The following is a 25493-nucleotide window of genomic DNA, read 5'->3' as shown; positions in this document are numbered from 1 at the left end:
TATTCTCAAGTCTATGGTTCTTAATGAAACAGATTTTTTTACTAAAATCTGTTGCTCTCCATTTGTAACTTTTCCCCCATACACCTGAACACATTGCCCTGAAGGTTTATACTTTTAGTTTTCTTATATTATTATTATTATCATATTTTTCTGGCCTGAAATGTTTAGAACAACATATCTTTGGTTGAGTAGACAGCGTGTATAACAGTCATATTTTGAATAAAAAAGTACAGAACAGCTGTGCAGGTTTTCCACAATAAGATTGATAGATAAAAGTCAAGCACCGTCACTCAGTCACGCTGAGGGAAGTGTGTGTGACTTGACTGCAGTCGTTTCCTGGCAGTCAGCGGCAGTTCACATTTGACCATCAAGTCAGCCGCAGTCAGCTGCAGTTGATCTGGAACGCACCTATTATTAGTGTTGGACAGGAAACCTTATTGAATTGTAGCCTACAGCACTAAGTTTCTCACTGTACATCTTCCTTGTGTTATAAATAAAGTTGGTTTAAAAAAAGACGCCTAGTGTAAATGCAGTCGGTTTCTCTCGGCCTTATCAGTTCTCCCTTGCATCTTTCCATGACCTCATGACTTTTTCCATCGAGGTCAAGGAAAAGTGGTTAGCAAAGGAGATTTATTTGACTGTTTGACTGCAGCCTAAGTTTTGTATCAAAACTAAGTTTTGTATCAAAACTTAGTCCCTGTAATTTGTTAGATTGGAGGGATTGCAGATATTGTTACCAAGATATGCAAGTCTTTAAGTTTTGACAGAATTACAGGAAGTTGTTTCTTTAAAACTAATAAAATGCCATACACACTATGTTTTGTTCAGATTGAACTCACAGCCCAGGAGCAGTTTCAAAAAATAGGTTTTGCACAATGTGGCAATTACTGGCCAAAACACCCTTATCTTACTTATAGTGCCACCTGCCGGTGGTACCATTCTATACCTCCACTGAAAATTTCACTTGCATAGATTCACACTCCATTACATGGAATCCTTGATTGAGCATATTGAGCCAACAGTGTGCTATGTAAAAAGGATAGCGGATATATACTGGTCAATCCAGGTAGTACTTTTATAAAGTGGTTAGTTATCTCTACTTTTTTCTTTTTCTTAAATTATTAATTATTGTTAATTTGACATGTTCAGGCCCTCTTTACTTATTACTGAACTTCTCTTTTCAGTAAGTCTTGCTTACAGTGGGACCTGTTGTGTTATGCATGTGAAATCTAGATCAAATATTGGCATTAACTCAATAAAACTACACAGTTAAAGGAGCAGTGGGGGAATTAGTGGCATCTAGTGCTGAGAACGCTAATAATTTAGTTATACTCCTATCTGTGTGATATGAATATTATTTATTCAACATGCTTATCCAGCTTTGTGCTTTACATCTAGCAATGTCGCTGTAGTGTTTGTAATCTTAGTGTAAGGTGAGTCACTGTTACCTGTCAAACACCAGAGCTGCTATTGAATGGTTGTATATAAACTATATACAGGGGCATAGTCAGGGGTAAACCCAAGTAAACTCTGTTTATCAATCTCTTTTAAATAAAGCTGAGAGTTTACTCACCTATTTTCATATCAGTCAATGAGGGAAAACAAGGTGGGTAAAATACACTTTACCCAGTTTACCCACTTTTACCATTATACCCTAAGTCACAGTATCATGCCATATACACACAACATGTTGTTTTAGATGTGTTTAGGAAACACTGGACAGCTACAAACTGTAATCTGGACTGGTATTATTGTATTGCCAACATAATGTCATGCAATTTGCAAAGCCTTATCAGTATTTTTCTTTTTTAATTTTAGAGACTTCTTAAAGACATAACTCTGGAGGAGCACAGGAGCTCACCTCCCAACTCCTGGAGAAGCAGCTGCGGCGCTACCTTTTAATACCTTGGTGATGCATCAGCACAGGCATGGTGCCCCACCTTCTGCTGGACTGGGGGTACCGTGGTGTACTTGTAATGTAGCCATGCCTACAGACCAGGAAAGGAAATGCTGTGGCCAGGAGCCAGCAAACTGTGTAAGCTAACTACCTCACTTCTCCCAATACTGTGTTGAAGGTTTTTTTTTACATCTTCACAGTCAGTACTTGGAGGATGTGACAGCACTAGGCCAAGTTAGGGAGCCTGGGGATGATAACCAGGAGTACCGTTATGCAGCATATAGGCATTATATTTTTTGGCAATCTGGTTCTTTGGGAGAGGGAAACTGACGTGTCATCCCCATTTGCTGTGTTTGGTGCATCAGGGACAAGTTCCCTGATCTCCAAGCACATCACAGGTTGGATACCTGGTGTCTGCGTTTCCTCCCTGACCCTCTGCTATGTAAATACAGTACCACGAGTACTCACAGACCTGCATGTGCAATCATCAGGGCATCAAACCAAGTTTTACTTGTTCTGTTTTTCTAGTTTATTTATTGTTGCTCTTCAAACTACAGTATCTTCATTTGGCAGGGAAGGGGTTTAGAATATACTGTATGCGTCTCTTCTACTTTTCATGCCTTAGAGGGAAAATGCAAAATTGACACTGAACCAACAGATCTATTGAATGCTTGGGCATGCTATTGCGCTGGAGAAGAACAGTCAGTTTTGCAATCGGCCTCTACTTTGGCTACAGTTGGGGTTACACTGGGGCTGTTTGTGTGGCAGAGGGACTGTCTTCTTTTTGTCTTTAACTCAGTGCAATCAGCAATGAGATTTCTGGTTTAATGAAACAGAAACAGGTTCCCTCATGTGGAATTGGCTTCTGTGATGAAACTAAACAATTATGGGACACAGACAAAGAAAACTCATTTTAATGTGTTAAACCTGCTTAAGAAAGAGGATTTTTTTTGTGGTGGGTGTCCTATATATGCATTCTTTTAGCAACTACAACTGGGCAAAGTCTTGCGTCACAGCATTTTTCAAAGTTGACATGAGTCTGGTTGACTTGCAGTACCATGTTACTCTGCTTTAAATGTTTTGTACTTTCCTTCATGCTCTGTACTTCTACCCCTCTCAGTTTGGGACATACACTTGTAAAAAATATCATACACCAAGACTATATCTGAGCAAGTGACCTCTTTTGTTACTCCATGCTACAACAGCCATGCTCATTGTCTATATTTATTCTCTTGTCCAAACAGCTGTTCAGTAAGCTAATCTCTTACAAGTAGAGGGGACAGCTGCCATTCCACAGACTGGGACAGAGTAAGAGAGGGAGCTCAGTCAAACTGTATGAGAGCGATGACTGAGACAAGTTCAGAAGGGTTGTAAATGAGTGGAATGAGATCTAGGCAACAGGACTACCATATTTTGTAAAAAACTTCAACAGACCCTCCAATTCAAAGTAAATTTGGCACACATACTCTGGCGACCACAATGGCAGACAGCAGCAGTCCTCCATTGTCATCCTACATCATGGATGAGGAAACTCTGAAGAGAAAACAGAAGGAGAAGCTGAAGAAGCTGATGGCTACAGGAGGCAACCCAAGGCCTGCACGCTCTCTCCTTTTCTTGACACTGAGGAATCCCTTCCGCAAGGCATGCATTAGTATTGTGGAGTGGAAGTATCCTGCTGTAGTAAAGGGTCATTAGGTAGAGGGTGGATCAAACATACAAGCCAATGTTTCTTGTGATTGTTGCTACTGCAGACTATTTAATTTCAACAGGTTATATGTTTGGTGTTCTGTTTATAGCACATCTAGCTGTAGGTGTGTGAGAGAGTGCGTCAAGGTATTTGCTGTTTCCTTTGTTTGATATGGGAACATCTATATGTGAACTACTATAGCTGGCATGAAAGCTATACATCCTATACATCACTTTCAGACCTTTTGAAATCATAATCCTATTGGCCATTTTTGCCAACTGTGTGGCCCTGGCTGTGTACTTGCCAATGCCTGAAGAGGACAGCAACAACACCAACAGCAACTTGGTGCGTAAGCATGCTTGTGTTGTGTGCATAAATAAACACTATAAGTTTTTTTTTTTTTTTTTAACAGAATGTTCTTGGTTGGGATGGAGGCAGATGACCAGGGTGATGAGTTGGCGTTGGCGAGTTAACCAGCGTTAACCATCTCTTCCATTTTCTCAGGGTATCCCAAAAGGGATGAGGCAGGTGACAGTGAAGGGGGTAGGACATATCTGGTTGTCAACAGGCTGACATTGAATCTGTGATGTTTTCTTCATGGTTTCAAGGCTGCCAATGGGTGCAAAATTATAAGCTTTAAAAAAACGGAAAGTTGTAAGCCAGCTCTTGGAGGTAGAGAGGATGTTTGCATCCTGCACCTAAACTTGAAGAGGGCTCCACAGTAGAGGAGACCTTTCATTCTACCTTTGGAGACTCAAATAAGTCTGCATTCTGGGAGTGCAGTGGTCCAGTTGGTTACCGAGGTGCTATGGGCTTTGCTTGGGGCTTTTCTGTGTGGAGTTTGTGTGTTCTGCCTGTGCATGCATGGGTTCTCCAGTTCCCTTCCAAGGTCCAAAGACATGCCGATTAATTGGTGACTCTAAATCGCCCGTAAGTGGGGATGTGAGTGTGAATGGTTGTTTGTATATCAGCCCTGTGATAGATATATATTGGCTGAAATACATGACTGAAATTGTTTTTTTCTTTTTTTTCCTCAGTATTTCAAAAAGTAACACTAAAACTACAGGTTCTACACTTAATTTTGATTATAGCGATCATACAACGGTGATTATCAACTCAGTGAGTCAACTAGGGATTTTCCAGTTGTTAATTACAAGCAACATGGTCAAAACCATGAATAAAGTATGCTGATACCTGCAGGTTGTTTACAGCGACATCCAGAGGTCATATTCAATGAGGTGAAATATAAACAGTATGATTACATGACTACAGAAAGAGAAACAAAACACGTTCCAATTATTAAAGTAATATACTTTGTTAAAATTTTAAAACCAGAGTGGGCACATAGGAAGTCTGGAAAGCAAGACAGTTCCACTGATCTATAACAATATCGCTTGCTTATTATAAACTGGCCATTAGTTAGGCCATTAAGTGGCATGGTGGTGCAGTGATTAGTACTGTTGCTTCACAGCAAGAAGGTCCGGGGCTTTTCTGTGTGGAGTTTGCATGTTCTTCCTGTACCTGCACGGTTTCTCTCCAGGTACTCTGGCATCCTCCCATAGTCCAAAGACATGCAGGTTAATTGGTGACTCTAAATTGCCCGTAGGTTTGAATGTGAGTGATTGTTTGTCTCTGTGTGTCAAACTGTAGATAGACTGGTGAGGGTGTGCCCTGCCTCTTGTCCAGTGTCAGTTAGGATTGTCTCTAGCCCCTGTGTGACCCTTAAGGATAAGCGGTATATTTGATTAATTAATTATGGATGGTTGGAGGAGACACACAGAGATGGACTACTTTTTGTAGCACCTCACATGTCTAAATGAGGGCACTGGATTGGTGGGTAGGGAGGGTGATAAAAAAGAGGACGAGCAGCCATCTGGAAGTAATGAGTTGCATATTCACTGTAGCAACCAGGCAAACAAGAGGCCTCTGGCTGGCACAGGTCTATTGGCATAGCAGGTCTTAACTGACATTGATTATAACAGCACGGCAGTAAAGGCAGTAATAAGTAATCTGTTAAGTGAGAAGAGATGCACTCTACAAACACAAAGTGATCAAATGCAGAACAGCTGAACTGAAATATTTAATGTGTACAAGGTATGGCTATTAAATAACAAGACTAATGCTGTAATACAATTTTATTGAACAAAAACATTTTTCAGTGTCTTTCTCCTTCAATATACTCCCTTTCTGCATCAATACACCACTTCATTTAAGTCTTCCTCTGATCAAAGCAGTGCAGTCGATCTTCTTCGGACAGTTGTACCAGAACCTCTGTCATTCTTTTCTTAACTTCTGACACAGACTTAAAATGTGTTCCTTTGAACACAGATTTGATCTTAGGGAAAAAAAAGTCACATGGTGCTAGATCAAGCAAATAGGGAGAGTGATCAAGCACTGTGATTTGTTTTTGGGCCAGAAATGTGACATGCAGTGTTCCCCATTTAATGTATGAAAAGATTGGGCTGCTGTTTTGTTCAGGTGCACAAAAAAATTTATAATTAATACTTGCTCAACTTTTAAGATGATAATTTTCCGACGCCGTAGCAAAAACACATGCACTTTGATCAGTGAACTAAAAATATCAGTTATTGGAAACAGCAGTTGGGTATGAATACCTAACCTTTAATATATAACACTCTGTGTGACTGTCAACCACGTGGTTTTATCCTCATAAGCGCAGTCTCATTATTTAATAGCCATACCTTGTACACATTACACAGAGAGCACTGAAGAACACACACTTAACCAAACTGCTTTTAATATGGCAGCAGCCTTACCAAATAAATCACATTGCAAAAAGGAGCCTCAAAATACAAGGTGAGGGACATATATAAAGAAATACATCAACAGCGTGTTCTGTTAGCTAAGATAGCTTGAACTACATTAAAATAAATAAAATATAAATCCTGACAAAAATAATTCATAAAGGCATATGTACATTTGTGTTTAGGGATATGCATGCAGGAAAAAAAGTCCTGGAAGCTAACTAATATTACTCATAGACAGAAGAAGCCAGAAGCTTCAGTCACTTCTTGCGCAAGCCAGAGAATTGCGTGCAACTTTCCATGTTAACTTTTTGTTTCTATAACATGGTTTGCAGTGCTGTTTTGAAGACAATAACAAAAGATTCAACATCTGTATTTTGCTCTTTTTTTTTAGGAACTACTGTCCCCATTATAGTGTACCAGAGTCATTATTGAGTGACATATTTGATTGTTTGAGGTTGAGCTGATTCTGGAATGTGTAAAACATGATGATATTGTTAAAAATCACAACTTTTTGGGGCAAAACACCCATGTATGCAAAAACAGAAATGCCTTAATATGGGTCTCAGAAAGTTTCTAACTTGTAGATAACAGGAAAAGAATGAGGGAACAACTTGTTTTAGGCCACAGTGAACCATCTCACTGGGGGTCAGTGGTAGGGGGTGTGACCCCTGTTAGCAAAAATGCAGTGAATATTCAGATTGTTTAAACGTATACACATGACACCTACTCACAATATACATAATGAAAGCACTTGCTTGTTTACAAGAAAAGTTTTGGTCTTGAGACAAGATTAAGAATTACGGTTTGCCTTATATTGATCTACTATTTTTATTTGTTAGTTAAAACCCATTAAGTTATCTTAAGTAGGTTGTATCCAAGGACAAGGATACAAGGACAAAATCAGGCTCACATATCAGTTTAACACTAGTAAAGGGCACTGTCAGTGTGATGTGTATTTTAAATAGACATTCACCACATGCCTCTGCTGAAATGAGAGAGGCCATGAAACACTGTAGTGTTGTGGGAGTTTGTAAGTGACAAGAACAGATAGAAGTATGATGTGTAACATAAACCTACCATGAAGTTATCAGAAACAGCAGGGAGATGATATGACCTTTCAACCAACAGTGGAAGCCCTGAGAGAAAAAATTACAGATTGATGGATCTTGATTCATGTAAACACCAGGTTCAACAATGGAAATTAACTTATGGCTTTGAAAACATAAAGTCTGACATGTATTTTTGTAAATACATCAGAATGTAGTCAGTAAATTAAAACCAAAAGCTCTACATAAAATAACACTACTAGAAATTATTTTAGATTTATTTACAAGGGAAACAGAATAATCAAATAAAAGTTACTGTTGTTTTACAGGAAAGCCTGGAGTATATCTTCCTTATCATCTTCTCTATCGAGTGCTTCCTGAAGATTGTTGCCTATGGATTTCTTTTTCATGCGGATGCATACTTAAGAAACTGCTGGAACATATTGGACTTTGTTTGTGTATCTGTTGGGTAAGTAGATACATTTGTATTTGGCCCTACTAAGACATGCTGTTTTCCCTTGCTAAGTAGTGGTGAAGAGGAAGTGTTAGGAACATGAGGGCTCAGTCTTCACAGCTGTATCAACTTTGGGTTGATACCATTCCCTCTTCATTCCCATAGCCCTAGACATAGACACTAAAATATATGGTGTACTGTAATCAAGAGAGGCAGATTTGAAATAAGACAGAGACACTGATTGGGTAAAACTAGGCCTCCAGTAAAATATGAAGAGTTTCATTAACTGTCCCTGATAACTGAGATATAGAAACGATCCATTCTTCTTAAGAGTTGACATTAGAAGTCTTTGGTTTGCCACAGTAAAAAACAAACAAGCTATAGGCACGTAGAGCTGAGTATCATCAGCATAGCAGTGAAAATTTATTTCACGACTGCAAATGATTTGACCAAGAGGTGAAATATAGAGAGAAAAAAGCAGGCAGCCAAGCCCTGGCATACTCCATGTTTCACATCAGAAAATGTTGATGAGGTATTATACTGAAAAGGCTCAAAAAGATTTGAAGATTTGACAAGTGAGTGGAAAATGACTGAGATGCAAATCTTTTTAGTATTTTTTGAAAAGAATGGACAGTTCAAAATAGGCTGGTAGTTACGTAGAGATGGGCCTCATTTGTAGCAACCCTTTTCCTCTGTGGCATGCTATGCAGGAGTAGTTTCCTTCTTCCTGAATATTTTAGCGATTGATAGAGCATGTTAGACTCCCACACTGTGGGAGTGGTACTCTCCCTCGATATTTCTCCTTAACTTGTGATGTTTTTGGTTTAGTTTTATCCATAGTTGAGCCACTTTCAGTTCTACCGGCTAGAGCTAGATGGGCAGTGGAGCAAGATTTTTGTTGTTCTGCTTGCTCTTTATAATCCCTCAGTGGCATTTGTTGGTGATACTTCTTTTTCCCACTTGTATTCCCAGTTGTAATTAACTTTCATGTCCTTGGCCTTACAGTGTAGCCTTGTCTTGAACTGCTTGCCAATGTTCGGGGATTTTCTGGTTCTCTGTCTCAACCTTTTGTTCATATTATCACAATTTTTTTTTTTTTTCAGATGTGACTCCTGATTTGTATTTTCATTCTCACTAGCTGCTGACCCAGGGACTTTTCAGGGACTTTTTTTTTAGGTTGCCAAAACTTTCTTGTTTCTCATTTAACCTTCCTGGGACTCATAGTGAGTTTTCAAGTTTTGAATATTTGCACCACAGAGTTTATGAAATCATAAACCACTCTACCGATTCACACTTAAGTGAAGGTCCAGGATATGGTGTTGCAATTCCATACATCTAAGAAACACTCCAGGCAATCTTTAATTTTTTCCCCTCCATCCTCTGCTGTCATTGGGTATTATTACTCCATTCTTAGCGCATGTACCTTTCTGTGTATCTGTTTGAAGCTTGATTTTAGGATCAGTCAGAGAACAGGAAAGCGTGAAACTACAGGAGAGGGAAGATGTTGAGTTACTAACATGCCTTTAGGGGATATGAATACCTACAGTTAGAAAAGGAGAAGGTCAGAGCATCATGGTAAGTTCCCCAGCAGTCTAGGCTTATGCAACATAACTAGGAGGTGGTTCAGACAAGCCTGAGCCAACCTTAACTAAGTTTTATAAAACAGGAAAGTTTTAAGTCTACTCTTAAAAGTGCTAAGTCTCCCATTCTACAACTCTTGGAAATTCTAGGAACCACCAGTAAACCTGCATTCTGGGAGTGCAGTGTTATAGTGAGATAATAGGGTTCTATTCTGTTTAAGATATGAAGGTACTTGACCATTAAGGGCTATGTAGGTGAGGAGGACAATTTTAAAATCTATTCTGGATTTAACAGGGTGCCAGAGTAGAGAAGCTAACACAGGAGAAATATGATCTCTTTCCCTAGTCCCTGTCAGTAATCGTGCTGCAGCATTTAGGCTTGATTGGTCTTTAGAGACTTGTTGGGGCAGCAGCCTGATAATAATGAATTGCAATAGTCTAGCCTAGAAGTTGCAAATGCATGGACTAGTTTTTCTGCATCCTTTTGAGACAGGATGTGCTTGATTTTGGCAATATTATGTAGGTGAAAAAAGGGAGTCTTTGAAGTTTTTTTTTTTACTGTGGGAGTTGAAGGACATATCCTGATCAAAGATAACTCTGAGATTCCTTAGGGAGAGAGAAGGGACACAAGACCAGACTTCACTTACACACAGACATATACATATATGTATATATTCATATACAGTCAGTTGTCACATGACACCGCCCTTTATAAGAAATTCAATTATTAGTTAAGGGAAATGAAATTTACCAATGAAGCAGAAGCATTTTGGCATCTGTCAATAACAGGACAGGACAGATGTTCACTGTTTTTTACAGTTCGTAACTTTTAATGTTGGAAAACCATTCTAGCAAACATCTGATCAGATAAAATATCATATGTTGACTATGTATCTCTCCAGGTTGTTCACTGTGGTTGTGGATGCTATTAACCACATAAGTGGCGTGGAAGGTCCAGTGGGAGAAAAAGGTGGTGGCTTCGACATGAAAGCTCTGCGTGCATTCAGAGTCCTCCGACCACTCAGACTGGTCTCTGGAGTCCCCAGTAAGTAATTGGTCTGCTGTTGGTTTTGTCATGTCATAATCAATAAACTTTATTTTACTATTGTTATTATTATTTTTTTTGCAGTACTATTTATTATTATTAGTAACACAGGTTTAAGTCAGTGTTCTACAGTCACAACACATTTGCTTATATTATTCAGTAACCATAGGGGAACAACTGCTTGTTTGGAGAGAAAATGCAGTATGGGTACGGTACATACATTGCATTCAGAAAGTATGCGCATTACATTTGATGTTGCAGCTTTATGCTAAAAAACTAAAAAAAACTTTCTCTCCTTTCAAACCTAATTAGTCCAGCATACTTTCAGCTAGAAACTTCAGAAACAGCAGTTTATATTTCATACTTATTTCTGACAGTTTCTAAGTTTATAATGGGTGTCTATGGGTCTGAAGTGTGAATGTGATATTTCAGGTTCAACATTTCTGAGTACTGTCTGAATGCACTTTATGTGGCTCATGGCAATTGGTGTGATTTATTCCAAGATGCATCTTGTTTACCCCTCAGGCTTGCAAGTGGTGATGAACTCCATTCTGAAGTCCATGCTGCCACTGTTTCACATCACCTTATTGGTCCTTTTCATGGTTACCATTTACTCCATTATGGGACTGGAGCTCTTCAAGTGCAAAATGCACAAGACCTGCTACCACACTGGCACAAGTACAGTATTCAACAGAACAGAGTGGAATTAGTATTCAACACAATATGACAGGAATACTTGGGATGCACCAATCTGATTTGTGGATAAGGGCCAATACTGAACTTGTTTAGTAGATCATTGTGTAATTCTCCATTTTCTGGAAATATGGCTCAAAAGCAATCGCAAGCAAAATCTCCAGGCACACACACCAATCGACAAGACCATCAATTTTTTTGTAATATTGGTGATCGCAGGCCTTCGCACAGAGGCTGTATACATCATAAGAGGAAAAAAAATCAGCATATGGAGTTCATGAAGGCTTCAATAATAACCAATCTTAATTAATCTTCTTAATCTTGGTAATATTTCTTGAGGAAAACAGGACTGTACAGTTATATTAACTTCAACATGTGACAGAGCAAAATGGTATGATAAACCATGTCCACTGCAGCACTAAGGTCCAGTCACCGGTATCAGACACAAGAGATAGTAACCTTTCAAAGGCCAGTTTTTGTGCTATCATGACATTCTTCCCACTAGCTTTAATACTGGCGTGTATCTTCACATAGCTTAGTGTGGGGCCTTAGCCCACTCAACATGGAGGATGAGACTACATGGCTGAGTTGTGAAATCTGCCTATGGACCCAGACAATCAGCCCATTGGTCACTGCGTGGTATGTGACCAGTAGTGCTCTTTTCTCTTTCTCTGCCCTGTTTCTCAAGAGAGCAGGATTTTCTCTCTTTCCTGCTTGCTCTTCACTACAGCTAAGAACTGCTGCTCTCTGACTTTCATGCAGCCTATTTAGAGAAAAGGCCTGACTTTTCCTTAATGGCAGCGACACCAGTGCCAGCCTCAGAATTAAAGCAATAAACAAGTATTTTAGCACCAGCAAGTATGACACAAAGTCTGCCATTTGATTTTAGAAGCAACAGGAGCTACAAAGTAGAGTTAGCATTATGCTCCTAACTCTGCAAGGAGAACAACCACTGATCTCTCCATTAGCACTGAAGCCACACAGCCAGGACAACTGCAGCATACTGGACTTGCAAGGTAGCAAACTGGAGGTTAACCAGTTTGAATTAGCCATTTTGCCTTTGTCTGTTTCTTCACAGACATACACACCACACGGAGTCGATTCGAATAGATGTAATCTGTTTTTACTTTGGTATTCATTAAAATAAATACTTTTGAATATTGAATATGTTGCTTCTGTGCTTAAAGTTTAATGAGTATTGGCAACCTTTACTCTGTAGAACTCTAGATGATCCAACCCTCACTAACAAATTAATGGTTGGTATATTATAAGACTGAATTAGTACATTTTTCCTGTTCAGGATGGTGCCTCCCCAGGAACTTTAATGTTAATATAAGTCATTATAAATTTTATATACTTAAATATATTAAAACATTTCCGAGAATTAGTAACCAATAACTGATTAACTGTTATCAGCTAAAGGTGCCAAAGAAAATCTCTTACAGTCTCCCACATACACAAACAAATGCAGGCTAACCATTACCATTACCCTCTTCTGGCCTTCAGACATTATTGCAACAGTGGAGAACGAGAAGCCGGCTCCATGTGCTCAAGCGGGGAATGGGCGTCGATGTACCATCAATGGCACAGAGTGTCGCTCTGGCTGGCCAGGCCCAAACAATGGAATCACCCACTTTGACAATCTGGGCTTTTCCATGCTGACTGTCTACCAGTGTATCACCACACAAGGGTGGACCGATGTCCTCTACTGGGTAAGATATTAGTCTTGTCTAGAAGCACTCAAAGTTTTTACGGTCCTTTACAGTCAACTTTGAGTTAACAGTTTATTAATATAAATGTACAGTTACCACTCAACATCCAAAAACCAGTACCAAGTAATAACATATATAAGGCTTAACAAAATCCATCAAATCCACAACATAGTCTGCATTTGAGGGTCACAGGTCACACAGGAGTGGATTTTCACTTCAATTCCATCCCACAACCACAAAAATACTTCTGTCCCATCCCATTCCCTTTTTGTTGTTGTTGTTGTTGTTTTTCCTTCAGGCAATTACATGTCTTAAAAACAGAGTTTTGACACCATCACTCTTGACTCTTCTTTAACTCAAACTAAAACTTTGCCCAAAGGCTCTGTCAATAGTGTTTCCCACAGGCTGAGAATTTACTTAGGGTAGTCAGTTGCACACGTTTGCTTGCAGAAACTAATGCAGTTTATAGAGACAGAGTGTAACCCCGGTTATTTTATGTAATTACAATTTACAGATGTTCTGTTAAATTTCCCAGAGGCCTGTATGCCATTGGTAGACACTAGCTAGGTGGTTGCGCACAGAGAAACCTCTAGTTCCCACAACGTTACTGCAACATGTGCAACTCTGACAGGAGTGTGACAAAAAATTCTTAGTTTGAAAATGAAAATAAGTGAAATATGGCAATCTAATATAGGATTTAATTGAAAGCAAGATATTTTATCTACCCCTCCAGGTCTTGTTTTTTTTTCCTGTCCCCTCCTAGTCAATCACCCAGGAATCCCATGATCCCTGAAAAATTGTCAGTCTCTTGTCTGCATACTGAGGGAACCTCTGTTCTTTTCAAAGTTACCTTCTCAGCCAGCTATTATGACATTTTCCATCCCAATGCACTAAAGATCTTTAGGGGAATGGTTTCATTTTTGCAATACACATTTCAGTGATACACAGTGAACACTCCAATATGGTTTTACCCACAGTGTATGGACTGGGCATATAAATGAAATCTTGTCTCTCTGTAAGTGTCTTTTCTCACCAGCTTGTTTGTTATACTTTTGGCTTATGCCTTATGATATTCTGTTTTATTTCTAATTTTTCCTCTCCTCTAAATTTTCCTCTGTTTCCTCCTCTTCTTTTTTTTAATAGTTTACTTTTGACGTGATAAAAATTTTGAAGTTTCGAAGTGTTTTCTTTCCTATGTATGTTTTTTATTATTCCATTTTTAATATGTAAAGGAAATATGCTCAAGCTAAGCTGAGGCTCTTTGATGACATTACCTGAAATATTTGTACATGTTCTTCTGCATAGTAAACAAATAAGTATTTAGCTTCATGACAGCAAATGACAGCTTCAGGGGGTTGTTTTTGACTTTGAGTGTATGCCAGTGCCTCTTAACATATTTTTGATTAAAGAAGGATAAGTGTGGAGATTTCTCAGCCCAATGCACAGCAGACTTTCATTCCAAACAGCTGTTACTGCGGCTAGTGCATCAAAACTAATTACAGACTGAGTGGGCCTAAGTATATTTCCCCATTGTTTAAACATTACCTAAACGTCTACTGCAAATATAGAATGGATATTGCAGGGAAAGCAGAAAGCTCAGTTAATTTGTAGGCTAGTTTTACAATATTGTTCTTTTTGTCATGTTTTTGTCAATAGAATTTTGCGTTTTAGCAGTAATAAACACGTTTTAAATAGAATGCTCTTCCTGTCCTCCAAGCACGCACGCAAGGACCCACAGTCCGAAAACATGCAGGTCGTGTTAAGTGGCAACTCTAAAAATGCCTTTGTGAATGTGAATGGCTGTTTGACTGTATGTGGTCGGATGGGTTGTGTTGCACAAGTTGTAATCAGTTTAAAAAAAAAAAAATCAAGCTTGATGCAGCAGAGGCAGGGATATCTTGAGTTATGGTCCCTAAAACTGGTCGAGTGCCAAAAACAATCAATCCCAATCCAACACTGTAACATCTCTATGTGTTGTTGTGCCCTCCCTGCATGGTAAACATGTCCAGATAACCCTGATGACATCATAATAGAATGCACACAGAGCTTAGTGTATCATGACCTTTTTTTAATGGTAATTGGTCAGCATTGTCGTGTGCTGTGACCTTCTCTGTACGCACAAAAATGAAACTAATATTGACATCCTGCTAGAATCTGTGTAAGACACTTAACAAAAGTCTTGTCCCCATGCTTTTGTGCATTTCTCAGGTAAAGAGAAGTCTAGCAGTGGATTTTTAATTTACATATAAGTTACACTTAGCTATTTCTTACCCATTTCTTTGATAATTGATTGTCTGACAGGTAAATGATGCTATAGGAATGGAGTGGCCATGGATCTTTTTCACCACACTCATCCTGGTTGGTTCCTTCTTCGTGCTCAACCTGGTTCTTGGCGTGCTCAGTGGGTAGGATTTCTCAAAAACTCACTATTAGTCAATCTTACATTCATTTTTTTTTGTGTAATCACGATTTACTCTTTTCTCTGTTCGTTTGTCCCCACCATCTTCAGTGGCTGCTCTGCACATTATTTCTTACTGTTGTGTAGTTTTAGTTTGTTTTTTTTTTTTAGTTTCAGCTGTTTTGTTTCCCTCTAGTGAGTTCACAAAAGAGCGAGAGAAGGCCAAGTCCCGTGGAGAGTTTCAGAAGCTAAGAGAAACCCAGCAGCTAGATGAGGACCTCAAAGGCTACATGGAGTGGATCACTCAGGCTGAGGTCATGGACAATGACCAGGAGGGACAGGGTAAGAGACAAGGCACACAGAACAGAATACTTGTAGAAAAGAATAGAATATTGTAGAAAAGAATTAGACTGTGCTAGTCTGGTACAACTGTCAAAACTCAAAGTAGTCGCTCCCTCTTTTAAATTAGTTATTATTATTTCCAATGCCAATCTTAATCATGTGTTCCTTATCAGTTTTTACTGGAATTTTCATTTGGTGGATTTCATGTTTGTCCACATTTCTTTTTGCAGACCACCATTTCGTGGTGCATTGGAGCGTTTCTCCTTCAGTGTGTTTGTAGAGTGTCCTCAAGATAGGAACTTTTGCCTCTGCCCTGAAACATACAAAAAGTTTGTCAATTGTAATGTAAAGATACAGATTTGAAGGTGGTGCAGCCCTGTAACAAATCTTCAAATATTTTTTGCTGTCTTGTGCACTGATTTTCTGTTGTGAATGATTATTTGTCAGAAAAGTGTAAATATTCTTTCAGTGACCACTGTGTAGGGTTTAGTGGTATCAGTGAGAACTGAATACTCACTCCCTCACTCCTCCCTTTCCGAATGTGTAGGAAAGTCAGGTGACAAAATGGCATCAGCTACTGCATTGACTAGTCTGTCAAGTGAAGAGGTTTGTTTATATATCTACATCAGTGTTTCCTCTATTATTGTCTTGGGAGGGCAAACAGAACTGAGTCACATCACCAAGGCTTTGTTGCATAGGGCCCTAGGTGTTCTCTCTCTTTGGCTGAGGCTGACCTCCCCTCCCCCTTTAATGAGAATGGAGGAACTAGACCTGCCCTCTTCGCCATGCCATTCCTCCCTGATTTTTAGAGGGTGGTACGGGGACAGGGAATCCCTCCTAGGCCACCCACCTCTCCCAAGATATTTGCTGCCTCTAGAAACCATGGGAGTATCTGCTGTGACCAGATGTCCCCAGTTGATCAGGCCATGGATCTCTGATTTCACCTCTGAAATCCATCCTGGGCATAGCAGGCACATTTCAGACTGAAGACCAGTTAATTGGGGACAGTATGTGCAACTGGGCACATAAGCTGTGTCCCCAGTTGGAAAATTAGATTTTTGAGTCAGTGGTTAAGGTTAGGGTTAGGAAAGTAGTGATTATGTTTAGGATTAGGGTAAGTCTCCAGGTCTAAGTAAATTCCCCAAAAATGACTAAAGTAAACGTGTGTGTGTGTGTGTGTGTGTGTGTGTGTGTGTGTGTGTGTGTGTATTTTCATCAGGCCTTCTCCCCTTGGAAAATGGAGGATCACAGACTGGAAGTGTCAGCAACATGGACACAATGCAGCGGATTATCTATTACTAGTCAGTAGTATGTTTTTTCTTCAGAAGTAATATAATTAAATATTATATAAAATAATCAAGATCATCAAAGATATTGAGAAGTCATTTTAAGGGCACAAAATGTCTCTTAATTGACCTGGTTTTTCTTCCCTTTTTATGCAGTAAGCTGGCTCGTAAGTGGAATCGTTGGTTGCGACGTAAATGCAGAGTGTATGTGAAGTCCAAACTGTTCTACTGGTGGGTGATCATGCTCGTCTTCTTCAATACGCTGGCAATTGCAACAGAACATCACAGGCAGTCTCAGAGACTCACAGACTGGCAAGGTCAGAGCAGCACACACCTAACAATCCTACTTGCATCTCATCCTGTGCTTAGTATGTTACAGTTTTAATTGATCAGCCTCCTTTTAGTGAGAGTAAAAGAAAGTAATATAGTAATACTGGAAGTGTTACTATAGAGAAGACACATGAATACAGTACAATATGGCCACACGTGGGATCAGATGCAGAGAGAACTGTAGGGATTTCTAAGATCAGTATATTTCTGACTGTTGTTATGAAATATATCCAACCATCCATTATCTACACCACTTATCCATTAAGGGTGCGCGGGGGCTGGAGCCTATTCCAGCTGAGGTGGGGCACACCCTGGGCACACTCACATTCACAGCTATGGGCAATTTACGGTCATCATTTAACCTAACCTGCATATCTTTGGACTGTGGGAGGAAGTCAGAGTATGTGGAGAGAACCTATGTAGGCAAAGGGAGAACATGGACCAAATGATAGAAAACAGTATTTTGTCCACAGGAACCTGGTTAAAATCATCCAGTACTGGACAGAACAGAGGCTGTAGCTTCTACATGGTCTGAGGGATGATTTCTCAGGCCATCCTTTCATTTGTTTTGGGAATGATTCCTGTGGTGACTACAATGGGCACATGGATACAGAAAGCAACTTGATATTCTTTATGCATAGTCTTACTTTTACACTAGTGTAACATACCTTTACACAGAAACATACCCCAGTGCTCGTAGCCTATTGGTCCATTTGCAAAGGCCCATCAAATCTGTGGCCAGCTTGCTTCCACCTCCCTGAGCCATGGCTCTGTTAGAGTAATGAGCACAACATAATTGAAACACCTCAGTTTTAGATGTGCAAGACTGTTGCATTAGTTACAAGGCTGTCATCTTTCTGGATCAAAAACTACAAGTTATTCCTCACAGCTATGGATTGACATTCACAGTTTAATAATCACTTTCAGCACAGATAAACAGAATCTGAAAGTTTGCCAAATGATCATCTGTTCCTGCTCTTTGTCTCTTGACAGCAGCCCTGTTATTTGCAAACTTCTGGTGGGCTAGTATTAGTTATTGTGTGTAGCATGAGGACAGACTGACCCAAGCAGAATGTGTAGTCTGTTCAGTTGACTACTTGAGATAATATCTTTCCAACAAACACAACCTGAGCTTGGAGTAGTGTGTAGAGTGTTTTGACTGTGATCTATGTCAAATCTCAGTAGCTCGTCTGACATTGTGCTTACATTTGTACTGTTTTGCCATCAGCTTGTCAGTCATGTGTAAAGCACCAGCTTGTATAAAAGTGCTGTAAAAGTTTGTTGGATTGATCAATTGATTGAGCCTTCCCATTGACAGGTTATGGTTAGGAGATAGTTACATTTGTTATGAAATAGACACAGCTAGCTAGCCACCTGGAGTCACAACAGTCCCATAAACTGCAGCAGGTATTGATACAGTGTAACTGTTACAGTTTACAGGATTAATTGAATTAATGGACTCCTTCAGTATTTGGCATGGTCCTTTCTACAGCTGTTATTTCAATATCTCATACACATTTAATCAACATTGTACATTTTCTGCAACAAAATGAACAAAAGCTGATTACAGATTTCAACTGGATTTTGAATAAAATATTGAAAGTTGAATCTAAACTAATTCAGTAAGGGAGTATGGATTTGGATTTAGATTTACTAAAATGCCCTCAAACCAACCTTAAGACTAGTTCCATCCATCCATTCCTTAGCTATACTGCTTATCCCTTAGGGTGGCAGAGGGGCTGGAGCCAATCCCTACGGTGGACTACACTTTTTAATTTCATATTTTTTGATTGTAATAAAACAGTGGAGGGCGGTACGGTGGTGCAGTGGTTAGCACTGTTGCCTCACAGCAAGGAGTTTCCAGGCTGGAGCCCTGCTTCACCCAGGGCTTTTCTGTGTGGAGTTTGCATGTTCTCCCCGTGCCTGTGTGGGTTCTCTCTGGGGACTCTGGCTTCCTCCCACCGTCCAAAAGATATGCTTTAGGTTAATTGGTGACTCTAAATTGCCCGTAGGTGTGAATGTGAGTCTGAATGGTTGTTGTATGTATATGTTGGTCCTGCGATGGACTAGCGATCTGTCCAGGGTGTATCATGCCTGTTGCCCAAATAGGCTCCAGCCCACCTGCAAACCTTAATGATAAGCGGTATACATAATGGATGGATGGATGGTTGAATGGCTAAAACTGTGTCTTGTTATTTTCCATAAAATACAAGGAATGCTATCTAAATCAAATTTATCACTTTATAAATTGTTTTTATTAGTAACAAATTATTATGATTAGCTCATGAAAATGTATAACATTATATGGAAAATGACATATTTTCCATGCTTTTGATTACTCATATAATCTTAGAAATCACTCTGTCATTCTGTTTTTTGTCTTCCTCTTCATGCTTTTGGCCCAAAATACATCCAACATCGACAGACAATGCCAATAAGCTGCTGCTGTCTATGTTTGCCCTTGAGATGTTCATGAAGATGTATGCTCTAGGCTTGCCCTCTTATTTCATGTCCCTCTTCAATCGCTTTGACTGCTTTGTGGTGTCCACGGGCATTATGGAGCTAATTCTAGTACGCACGGGCATCATGTCAGTCATGGGTATCTCTGTGCTGCGCTGCATACGACTGCTCCGCTTGCTCAAAGTCACCAGGTGAGATAGCTTTGATTTTGTGTAAGTCATTATGTGCAGTGTGTATGTAGTGTATATGTTCATTATCCATTACATCCATCCATGATATCCATCATTATCCCAGAAAGTCTTCTTCAGGAATATTTGATGGTAGAACTTGTTTACTAATACAGCCTCTTTGTCTTTATTGTAATTTTTTTGTTTCACTCTTGAGTGATAGTTATTGTCTTATTCTTTGAGGTTTTCCTGTTTGATAGTTGATCCTTCAGCTCCCATGAAGCACAGTACACACAATATGCATATGGCTTAACAGAAAGTTTTAATAAAACATTTGAGATTGCTTATATTCATTTTCTTACTTTTATTTGGAGGTCAGCAACAACAAAGCTAATCAGCAAAACAAATTAATCAAATGCTAAATTCAGGGTTACATTAAAAAAACAAAACAAATCAATGCCTAGAAATATATAAACATACTTTAGGTTATTGAAGAGTGCAGCCGATGAAAATGTCTGTAAAGTGTTTTTATCTGTTTTGACTATATTGACCTGTGCAGGCAATAGTGGTGTATGGTAAATTACAATTTTAACCTTTGTCTTTTGTATCACCTCCCAAATTATTTTTATCCATCAAAGAAGATCCATTTAATCTGACTGTTTTACTGAGTTTAACATAAAACAGGAGAGAAGCGTATTTCATTTTTATATTGTCATTGTACATTTGACTTTGGCTTGTTAACAACTTTAGTTCAATTAGGTGTGATCAGTTGGAAGTATACAATGATATTTATAGATATAACATATGAAGGCAGGATATAAGAAAGGATCTTAGGAATCCAACATCAGACCCAGCAAGAAGGATAAGTGAGGATAAAAGAGCAAGGGTCACCATGACATAGGGCATATTGGCTTTGAAGTGTTGCCAATTTAGTGTAGAATACAGTCCATTTATTTACACAGTCCCACCTTGGCCTGCTCTCTCTCTCACTCTTGCACCCACTCTCTCGCTCTCTTGTGCACTGTCTCTCACACAAACACAACAGCAACTGTGTCAAAAGGTCTCATGCTGAGGACGCATGAAGGCAGGCTGGATCAGAGGTAGCACAACATAGTATCTAACAGTCCTACCAGTGAGATTAGTTATCCAGTTAATTTATTTGGAATATTTTCAGGCTTTAACCAGTGCTGCTTAGCCAGCTCAGATATAAGAATAATAGCATCAAAACAGGTTACACTTTATCAATATTTCCCACCAATCAGGACTGCATTCTTCAGTGACATTTCTCGAATTACAGATTTTAACCATAACTCCTCAGTGAACTGCCTCAGTGGAGGCATGAGAACACTTTCTATTTTCTAATATCTAGTTATCATGGATTTCCCATGTTTAGAAGTATGCTCTAACTGATATATGGTAATAAATAATAACTTATAAAAGAGTGAAAATATTAAACAATAAAAGTATTAAGTCTTTTTAATTGAAAGTGCAGCCCCCTTTGTGTCTGCTTAGAAAGAATTCTGTCCTTTGGACAAATGTAGTTGATGACCCCTGAAATACAGATGCATTTCCTTAATTTAATTAATTTCCCCATTTTCCTTAAGTTTGTATTATTTAAGAACTATGATGAAGATATGGTGTGAATGGGACATTTTAAAGTCAAAATAAACTTGTCAGTGCACTGGACAAACTATGCAATTTTAAAGTTAAAGTTAAAACTATGATACAGCTGTGAAAACTGATGCCTGTCCAACTGATGTTTTGTGCTGTAGATACTGGACATCTCTCAGTAATCTGGTGGCTTCCCTCTTGAACTCAGTCCGTTCCATTGCCTGCTTGCTGCTGCTCCTCTTCCTTTTCATTGTCATCTTTTCCCTGCTGGGTATGCAGGTGTTTGGAGGGAAGTTCAACTTTCCCAACCAACCAAAACCTCGCAGCACCTTTGACAGCTTCCCTCAGGCCCTTATCACTGTGTTCCAGGTATTCCAGGTTTTTTGGCATCCACCGTTTTGAAAGAAAATATATGTGTGAGCACCTCTAAGGCTTGAATGGGTCCAAAACTCTCCTGGTAGGAATTATTAGTAGGACAGATTGGCAGCTTGAATGATAATCTGTTTTTTGAATTAAAAAAAAAAATGCTGTTAGCTGATGCTAACATGCTCAGTTGAACTCTACACCAGACGATCGACTTTTCTTCTTAGTTTCAATCTGCCTGAATTGGCTTCTGATGCTAAGAGGTCCAAAAGTATACAGAACCACTTATCATAAATTTATCAGAATAAAGTGATTTCTCAAAAACAAGGTTGGGATTTTAAAATATGTTGAAATTGTTTGCAGTAATTTACAGTTACTCTTTAGTGTTTAATTATTCAAGAGAATCTCAGGCAGCAATGTTTAGGAAGACTGAGGTTGCCATAACAACTGTAAATTGTTTAATAATATAATTTTAATGTTTACATTAATCAACAAACAGTGATAGTGATGATGTATAAATTATATGTGTTTTCAGATCCTGACAGGAGAGGACTGGAATGCTGTCATGTACGATGGCATTATGGCTCATGGAGGACCCAGCATGCCTGGAATCTTGGTCAGCATCTACTTCATCATCCTCTTTGTCTGTGGAAATTGTATCCTCATCATGTAGGGGTGTGTGTGTGTGTGTGTGTGTGTGTGAACTCCAACCATGACAAGTGCAGTTCAGTTCAAATCACTGTCATAATCTTTGACTACGCTTTCATTCAGTCATCCTTCTAAACGTCTTTCTGGCCATTGCTGTTGATAATTTGGCAGAGGCTGAGTCTTTGACTTTAGCCCAAAAAGAGAAAGCGGAGGAGAAAAAACGCAAGAAAGCACTCCGGTAAGTCTTTTTATGTTGGCAGGAATTGGCAGGGCAAAAAATGTTGAATGTCTTATAATGTGTGGCAATGACTTATTAGCCTTCCATCAAACAATTTTTATACCCAATACACAGGGGTTTTCAGCCTCTGAATGGGACATATCATGAAGAGAAAAATTGTTATGGTTCTTTTGTCAGACCCACTATTCTTAACTAGACAGTGACTTTCTTCCCCTCAAAGCTGAGCTTTTATGGATTCCATCTATTAATTTTCATCTGAGTCAGAAGAAAGTAAACACTTGGTAAATTGATACTTATATGTAAATGTTACAGCTAGGATAATCAATGGCACCTCCTGCGTTTTCAGTTTTGGAAAATGAGAAACAATTAAACATTATTTACAGTATTTATTTTATAAACGTACAACCATTTTATAGTGCCTACAAAATAGTTTGCAGTTACAGTATGTAATGTATAGTTGTTTTGATCAGAATAACATGATGATTAAAGTTGTAAAATAAATGTAATCAACCATTTGAATCAAGCCCTCCGTCAATTTATAGGGCTAACATGCCTGACAAAGCAACAGAGGAGAAAGCAAATCTAGCAAAGAAGTTGGCTGAGCAAAGGGCCAAGGGCATAGAGGGCATCCCTACTACTGCAAAGGTGAGTCATCCAATCATTGACCATGTAAATAAATCTTGTAGTACTAATTATTACAATAATCCTTTCTTACCTTTCATCTGTTTATTTTCAAATCTGCAGCTCAAAATTGATGAGTTTGAGTCTAATGTCAATGAGATTAAAGACCCTTTCCCTCCAGCAGACTTTCCTGGTAAATTCCAATGCCTCTATAGTGTATTGTGAATCATTCTATTCCAAACTTTGAAAGAGAATGCTTCTGCTTATCTATTCCTCCTTCTGTTGGCCAGGTGATGATGAGGAGGAGGACCCTGAGATCCCAGAAAGTCCCAGACCTCGTCCAATGGCAGACCTGCAGTTGAAGGAGGAAGCAGTACCAATGCCAGAAGCCAGTTCATTTTTTATCTTTGGACCGCAAAACAAGTATGGTGCTAGTGATTGTTGGTGTGGGTAGTAATGAGAATCTCATCAAGTCAAATCAATTTTATTTATCTATATTTAAGTCCAATGTCACAATTCATATATTTTCATTAAGGGTCAACCCAACCAGTCAGTCAGAACTAAAGAAACTTCTTCTGCGAGAGGTGACAACGTCCTCAAGTATCGATAGCCAAGTCTGGTTGCCCTCGATTCAACCCTGTGTGGATAAATATTTAGAGGTTTCTGCCTGTGTGGTGACCACCCACAGACTAAGAAAGCAACCCAAGAGCAGCAGCATTTAAATGTGAGGGAAAAGTGATGCACTTGACATCAGGTCTTCTATTGGGGGGTGCCCCCTAGAGCAGATAAAGTCCAAGCTATTGTCAACTTTCTTGCTCCACCTACCTGAATACAGCTAGTTGAACTGACTTTATCAGCGTGTGATTTTTAATAGTGTTTTGTTCCCAACTTTGCTGCCCTTTTCATGAGCCCTAAGCTCTGGAAAGTCTATTTTATTATCAAGCTCCCAATTTTAGCGAGGCAATTGGACTGCTGTGGATGTGTGTAACATAGGGAGCAGAGCTCCCTCAGTTTGGTGAGGACATTTTGGTGTTGGAACTGCATATTATTGAGGATGAGCATATTCCATGTATGAAAACTGTAGTTGCCTATGCCCTAACTAGGGGCTGGGAGAGATCCCAGTGAAGGCTGATGAAAAAGAATGACTAGTTGAACTGGTTAAGTGGGACCTCGCTTGCTGTAGGGTATTAACCAGAGGTGTTTCATGTAGTTGTTCTCCTAACAGTCAAATATCATCGAGTCATACAGGCCATTGTGAATATAGAGAGACGTGAGACGTCTTTCCCTCCTAAAATCCTAAATTCACTCACCTGCTGTACAAAGACATCATGGTCTGGAAATGTTATGCCACTTTTTGACTGCTGGAGGCATTTCAGTTTCAATGAATGAACATGTCTTTTAACCATTTCAGGTTCCGGAAGCTCTGCCATCGTATCATCAATGCAACTACTTTCACCAACATCATCCTCCTCTTCATCCTGCTGTCATCTATTTCTTTAGCTGCTGAGGATCCCATTGATCCCATGTCTTTCAGGAACCAGGTGACAAAGTGCATACCTGCCCCATTGTAACTGAAATGTTATATTGTCATTGCAAAATTCACATTTTTAGCATTAACTTGATGTATTATATTGTTATTAATATTACAAATGTGACGTTTTTAGGTGTTGGCCTATGCTGATATAGTCTTCACTTCAGTGTTCACAGCGGAAATTGTGCTCAAGGTAATAATAGGCACCATAATTAATAATGTTGATGCAGGTGGGTGATTCCTTTTTTTTTTCTTTTCTTCATTCATTATCTATTCCGCTTATCCATTAAGGGTCAGGGGCAGGGGGCTGGAGCCTATCCCTGCTGTCATTGGGCGAGAGGCGGGTACACCCTGTACGGATTGCCAGTCCATTGCAGGGCCAACACATATAGACAAACAACCATTCACACTCACGTTCACACCTACAGGCAATTTAGAGTCACCAATTAACACCTTGGAACACCTTTGAGGCACTTTTTTGTTTACTATGTAATAGTATGTATATTCCTTCATGATTTTGATGTCTTCTATATTAGAAATAGTAAAAAAATAAAGAAAAACCATTGAATGAGAGGGTGTGTCCAAACTTTTGACCGGTACTGTATATTGTTTCCTT

General features: G+C 39.2%; 1 protein-coding gene across 1 annotated transcript in view; it reads left to right on the top strand.

Moving 5' to 3' along the window:
• The window catches only part of LOC108877469 (dihydropyridine-sensitive L-type skeletal muscle calcium channel subunit alpha-1), a 57285-nt gene that overhangs the window by 8155 nt on the left and 23637 nt on the right, over nt 1–25493 (top strand). The window contains exons 2-21 of the mRNA XM_051074756.1: nt 1819–2035; nt 3142–3564; nt 3824–3929; nt 7728–7867; nt 10335–10477; nt 11003–11155; nt 12677–12882; nt 15184–15287; nt 15477–15622; nt 16842–16923; nt 17065–17225; nt 19664–19889; nt 21638–21845; nt 22375–22495; nt 22611–22725; nt 23268–23370; nt 23470–23539; nt 23637–23769; nt 24758–24887; nt 25011–25070. Of these exons, the coding sequence (XP_050930713.1) occupies nt 3377–3564; nt 3824–3929; nt 7728–7867; nt 10335–10477; nt 11003–11155; nt 12677–12882; nt 15184–15287; nt 15477–15622; nt 16842–16923; nt 17065–17225; nt 19664–19889; nt 21638–21845; nt 22375–22495; nt 22611–22725; nt 23268–23370; nt 23470–23539; nt 23637–23769; nt 24758–24887; nt 25011–25070 (2595 nt within the window). The 5' untranslated portion in view covers nt 1819–2035; nt 3142–3376. The remainder of the gene's footprint in view (nt 1–1818; nt 2036–3141; nt 3565–3823; nt 3930–7727; nt 7868–10334; nt 10478–11002; nt 11156–12676; nt 12883–15183; nt 15288–15476; nt 15623–16841; nt 16924–17064; nt 17226–19663; nt 19890–21637; nt 21846–22374; nt 22496–22610; nt 22726–23267; nt 23371–23469; nt 23540–23636; nt 23770–24757; nt 24888–25010; nt 25071–25493) is intronic.

The sequence above is a fragment of the Lates calcarifer genome, linkage group LG12 (assembly GCF_001640805.2).
Source record: "Lates calcarifer isolate ASB-BC8 linkage group LG12, TLL_Latcal_v3, whole genome shotgun sequence".
In the NCBI taxonomy this organism is placed as follows: Eukaryota; Metazoa; Chordata; class Actinopteri; family Centropomidae; genus Lates; species Lates calcarifer.
This window is presented reverse-complemented; position numbering and strand designations above follow the sequence as displayed.